General features: G+C 46.4%; 1 protein-coding gene across 2 annotated transcripts in view; it reads right to left on the bottom strand.

Moving 5' to 3' along the window:
• Positions 1 to 1,047: 1,047 nt before the first annotated feature.
• The window catches only part of LOC134411069 (G1/S-specific cyclin-D3-like), a 14,430-nt gene continuing 9,477 nt past the window's right edge, over positions 1,048 to 6,000 (bottom strand). For both annotated transcript variants that reach the window (XM_063144661.1, XM_063144662.1), the window contains exons 3-5: positions 4,106 to 4,265; positions 2,427 to 2,569; positions 1,048 to 1,658 (exon numbers count right to left, since the gene is read on the bottom strand). In XM_063144661.1, the coding sequence (XP_063000731.1) occupies positions 1,536 to 1,658; positions 2,427 to 2,569; positions 4,106 to 4,265 (426 nt within the window). In that variant the 3' untranslated portion in view covers positions 1,048 to 1,535. The remainder of the gene's footprint in view (positions 1,659 to 2,426; positions 2,570 to 4,105; positions 4,266 to 6,000) is intronic.

Here is a 6,000-nt window from a genome sequence, read left to right as displayed (position 1 = left end):
CCATGACTTTTTTCTCCTACTGGCCAGAAAAAGCACCAGAGACCGTGTGGAAATGGTCTGGCTATGACTAGACAATGAACCTTGCTGAGTCGTTACTAGAACGATGGTGTCTTCCCCTTGGTCACAGAGAATTCCTAGATTGAAACAAGCGTGAATTCCCTCTGCCCCCCAAATAAAAAGGTTTTAGCTACCTTGGGCATAATCCAGCCATCATTAATTCCTTTCAGGTCCCACTAGTAGGGTGACCCTATGAAAAGGAGGACAGGGCTCCTGTATCTTTGACAGATCTTTAACAGATATATTTGTATAAATGGAGAACCTGGTGAAATTCCCTCTTCATCACACCACTTAAAGCTGCAGGTGCCCTGCCCTCTTTTAAATCTGATCACTCTAGTATAGCTCCTGCACCTTTAACTGTCGTGATGAAGAGGGAATTTCACCAGGTTCTCCATACTATACAAATGACACCTACTGAAATCCCCTTTTCTATGCAACTGTTAAAGATACAGGAGCCCCGTCCTCCTTTCCATAGGGTCACCCTACCCACTAGCAGACATGGCTGTAAACACTCTTTCTTCCACAGAAACTCACGGGACTTCAAAAGTCTTATCAGCTTTGCCCAAACCCTTCCCTTCCCTTCCTAAGTAAAATGACTTTTGCTTCCCAAAAAATAATGAGAATCCTCCTTTGTGCCTTTTGATTGATATTTCCCAATTATTTTGATAACTGTATTTGATTTCAGTATGCAACACTTGACAGCTAATATTTGAACAGTAGTTGATAGGTTTTCCCTCCCACCACTTAAAAAAAATTAATTTAACTTTCTTAGGACACAATCCCATGCATGTTTAGACAGAAAAAGTCCTACAACTCCCAGCTGGGAAGTTTAGGACTTTTCCCCCATGTCTAAACACACAAAGGATTGCACTCTTAATGCACATATATAACAGAGACCGGAAATTAAGGAATATTTATTTATTTATTACATTTATATACCCACCCCCCCATAGCTGAAGCTAAATATACAGCAAAAAAGGAGCTAAATTAATAAATGCTAGGAAGATCAATTCTGGATTAAATGAAAGTAACCAGATAATGCTTGTCTGTAGACAGCAATTGAAAGCAAACCTTTAACACATGTCAGCTTTTATCAGTATCCTACTTCTGACATCACTGTTAGCCAGAATTGCTGGGAATACTAGTGGATGCTGCCCTGGACCAAGATCCTTGATTTGTTGCTTTCCTAGCAAGCCAGGATCATAAGCCAAAAAGAAACCTGGTTTATGATTCTGGCTTGTTAGGAGAGGAACAAGCCAGAGATCCTGGTTATGGAACGTGGCCGCCATGATGTATTATGGTGTGTGGTGGGAATCCGAGAGCATTTAACACTGCCAGATGTTGCCAGACTACAACTCCCATCACCCCAAGGGTCAGGAATGATGGGAGTTATAGTCCAGAACCATCTGGGGAACTAAGACTGATTGCTTTTCAAATTCTTGAATTTGGCCCGCAACCTCCACCAGTCGTAGCACTGATCAGGCTGACATCTTGGTTGTCTCGGATCGGGAACAGGATTCTTGCCAAGAATAGGAAGCCAGTTTCAGATTTTTCGCTACAGCTGCCGCTTCGATGGTCTTCTGACAAACTTTCAGGCAGTCCTGAAGAAGGAAGACGAGAGGGAGCATCAATGAAAAAGCCGTTCCTTTCCATCCCCGCCATCACATTAATTCAGCACCATCAAACTTCTAAAGGACCCAGCCTTAAGGCAAAATCAAATGTAATGATAAATGCACCTTTGCGTGTGATAAGCCTGCCTGGGCTTTATGATCCGCTACTAAGGCCTGGATCTCTGGTCAGCTGATAAGAGATGTTAATGGATACTAGGCAGAGGGCCTTTTCACTGGTGGTTCCGCAGCTCTGGAACTCATTTACCCAGGAAATATGTGCAGCTCCATCCTTGGAAATTTTACAGAAAACCACTTTTATTTCAGGCTGCTTTTTACTCATTGCTGGGATTATTTCATCACTTTTCTTTAGTTTGTGTATTGGGGTTTTAATTGGATGGTTATATTTTATGATTTATTTGTTTTTTTCAAAAATGGAAATCTTGTTCATCGCTCAGGAGGACTGTTGCGCCCTGAAAGGAGGTTTATAAATCATTAAGGGCACAATGCTATGCACGTTTAGACAGGAAAAAGTCCTCCAACTCTCAGCATTCCCCAACCAGCATTGACTCGTCCATCATAGCAACGTGTCTGTGACAAAGGAGTCCGTTCCTCCGAGCAAAAGTACTCCAAATCCAATGTAGGACCTCAAATGTGTTTGATGGGCACTCAGCCCTGTGGTTGACCAGGAGCCCTAATCAGCTTGCCCCAAGTCAACCAGCAAAACTCTGAACCTTGTTCCCGCTCGCCCGCGGAACTCACCACCTCTGTGCCAGTAATGTGTGCGAGGAGTTCCGTGAGCACCTCGCCAGAAAGACGCTCCGACGGAGGAGAGAGCCTGAGGGCGGCCACGGCAATGCTACCCATGGTGATCACAGACGGTGGGTACAGAGCAAATGTGTAATCTACAAATGCCGGAGGGAGGGAGGGAGGGAGGGAGGGAGAGGGAGAGGGAGGGGAAGGGGGGGGAGAGAGAGAGAAATTCAGCTGCTTGCTACTGCATCCAATAAAGCAGCAGTGGGCAAATGTTTGCAGCCTGCAGGCCAGACTGTGACCTGGGAAGCCTCCCTAGGGCTGCATGCCGGTAGTGGTTATGGCCAGACATCAAAGTGAGCAGGGCCACTTAACTTTCTCTCTCCCCATTCACACAGCCCATTCAAACACAATGGGGCTGGACTGAGATTTATACCAGATCAACTGTGCTGACAGAAGTGGATTTCATAGTATCATAGAATATTAGAGTTGGAAGGGGGCTATAAGGCCATTGAGTCCAACCCCCTACTCAATGCAGGAATCCACCCTAAAGCATCCCTGACAGATGGTTGTCCAGCTGCCTCTTGAATGCCTCTAGCGTGGGAGAGCCCACAACCTCCCTAGGTCACTGGTTCCATTGTCGTACTGCTCTAACAGTCAGGAAGTATTTTTTTCTGATGTCCAGTCAGAATCTGGCTTCCTGTAACTTGAGCCTGTTATTCCGTGTCCTGCACTCTGGGAGGATGGAGAAGAGATCTTGGCCCTCCTCTGTGTGACAACCTTTGAAGTATTTGAAGAGTGCTCTCATGTCCCCCCTCAATCTTCTCTTCTCCAGGCTCAACATGCCCAGTTCTTTCAGTCTCTCCCTATAGGGCTTTGTTTCAAGACCCCTGATCACCCTGGTTGATCTCCTTTGAACAAGCTCCAGCTTGTCTGCGTCCTTCTTGAATTGTGGTGCCCAGAACTGGATGCAATACTCTAGATGAGACCTAACCAGGGCCAAATAGAGGGGAACCAGGACCTAACGTGATTTGGAAGCTATACTTCTATTAATGCAGCCCAAAATAGCATTTGTCTTTCTTGCAGCCACATCGCACTGTTGGCTCATATTCAGCTTGAGATCTACAACAATTCCAAGATCCTTCTCGTTTGTAGTATTGCTGAGCCAAATATCCCCCATCTTGTAACTGTGCCTTTGGTTTCTATTTCCCTGCCTCCCTACTTCCATGACAACCCCCTGAAAATGCTACACCAAGAGCCTGGAAACCCTGCTGAACGGGGTGAGCGGTGGTGTGGACAGGAGAGAGATCCCCAGAATTTTGGGAAAGGGACCTTCGTCGAGCAGAGCCGTTCGTCCAGAAAGCAGATCCTGGATCCAACCCTGATTTTCTCTCTCACACACGTAGACACACACAGGGTATGTCATCTCCCAACTGACAATATTTGTAAAGAACAGTTATTTTTAGCCTCAGACACCCAGCATCATCCTTGACTTTTCAGACACAGAAACTACAGCTGAAAAGAGGCTTGACGTCAATGGCAGAAGATTTGAAACGGATCCTGTGCTGACGTGTGTTTTGCGCAAGTAGGAGTCAAAACGGGGGGCCTCTACGCCTCCCAAGCCCTGGAATGGAACTGTCACCCCCCAACCTTTCGGCGAAGGCCACCTTCTGCAGTAGAAACGATACCTGTTGCACACAAAGCAATGAACACCTGTGCATGTTTCTTCACCACGTCCGCTTTCTGCTGGGGCAGCGGGAGATGGTGGAGGATGTGCTCCAGGAAGTCGTTCGGTATCACGGACACCAAGTCCCACTTGAGTTTGCCTAGCACTAGGGATTCCCAGTCCTGAATTGAAAAAAAGAAAGGGCGTCATTGCAATGCAAAACAACAGGCCTTTTCGGACAGCTCGTCAGCACGAACCGAAGACACACAAAGTACTTCGTTAATGGGCAGGTGGGGGAACGAAATGGAGTATTGTGGAGGAAGGTGTGGCTGGCTGGCTGAAACCTCTTCTGGGGAGCACAGCACACTGCAACTTTTGCAGATCCCGCTTATTATTATTATTATTATTTAATTATTATAGGCATTATAATAATTACCTAGGGAGGTTGTGGGCTCTCCCACACTAGAGACATTCAAGAGGCAGCTGGACAACCATCTGTCAGGGATGCTTTAGGGTGGATTCCTGCATTGAGCAGGGGGTTGGACTTGATGGCCTTGTAGGCCCCTTCCAACTCTGCGATTCTATGATTCTATGATTTCCTAGACCAGCCTTCCATTCATAAGAACAAAAGAAGAGCCCTGCTGGATCAGACCACAGGCCCATCTAGTCCAGTACTCTGCTCACACAGTGGCTGACCAGCTGTCACCAGGGCAACAGACATGGTGCAATAGCACCCTCCCACCCATGTTCCCCTGCAACTGGTGCACACAGGCTTACTGCCTCAGATACTGGAGGTAGCAGATAACCATCAGGGCTAGTAGCCCTTGATAGCCTTCTCCTCCAGGAATTTATCCAACCCCCTTTGAAAGCCATCCATATAGGTGGCCATCACTACATCTTGTGGTGGTGAGTTCCATAGTGTAACTATGCGCTGTGTGAAGAAGTCCTTCCTTTTATTTGTCCTGAATCTCCCACCCATCAGCTTCATGGGATGACCCTGTTGAGTTCTAGTATTTTGAGAGAGGAAGAAAAATGTCTCCCTATCCACCACACCCTGCATAATGTACACCTCTATCATGTCTCCCCTTAGCCTCCTTTCCCCCCAGGTTTATTTTACATTTAAAAAAACAAAGGTAAAAAAATCGCATTATTATAGTATGGGGGCAGAATCAAGCATTTTGAAAGGGTGTACACACAGCTGTAGAAAAGATATGTTGAACTGAATACAACAGGAGAAGGCAAATGTGATGCGGTGAACGTTTATGAAATGGCAAAACGTAATTTTGGTGAAGTTCTCAGGGGCCACAGTGATTGGCGGGGCCAGAAAAAGGATGGAGCAAAAAATATAAAACGCAAAGAAACACCCCAGCACATTGTAGCTGAAAGGTCTTACTGCTAGTAACTTTGCCTTAAGAGGGGGGTTCCAGGTGTTTAGAACAGGCAGGAAAAAATAACAAAAGCTGGGAACCCATGAAGTGATCAGGGGAAAGGGGTGTGCTAGCTGGGGGGATGATGGACGTTGTAGTACATCTGGCAGAGAATGGGTTGGGGAAGGCTGAATCCCTGATGATGGGGAAACGACTTGCAAGCTGAATATGAGCCAACAGTGCGATATGGCAGCAAGAAAGGCAAATGCTATTTCGGGTTGCATTAACAGAAGTATAGCTTCCAAATCGCGTGAGGTGCTGGTTTCTCTCTATTCGGCCCTGGTTAGGCCTCATCTAGAGTATTGCGTCCAGTTCTGGGCTCCACAATTCAAGGACACAGACAAGCTGGAGCGTGTTCGGAGGAGGGCAACCAGGATGATCAGGGGTCTGGAAACAAAGCCCTATGAAGAGAGACTGAAACAACTGGGCATGTTTAGCCTGGAGAAGAGAAGATGGTGGGGAGACATGATAGTACTCTTCAAATACTTAA

The sequence above is a fragment of the Elgaria multicarinata genome, chromosome 19, assembly GCF_023053635.1.
Source record: "Elgaria multicarinata webbii isolate HBS135686 ecotype San Diego chromosome 19, rElgMul1.1.pri, whole genome shotgun sequence".
In the NCBI taxonomy this organism is placed as follows: domain Eukaryota; kingdom Metazoa; phylum Chordata; class Lepidosauria; order Squamata; family Anguidae; genus Elgaria; species Elgaria multicarinata.
Note: the sequence above shows the minus strand (reverse complement) of the source record. Positions and strands in the feature narration are given on the sequence as shown.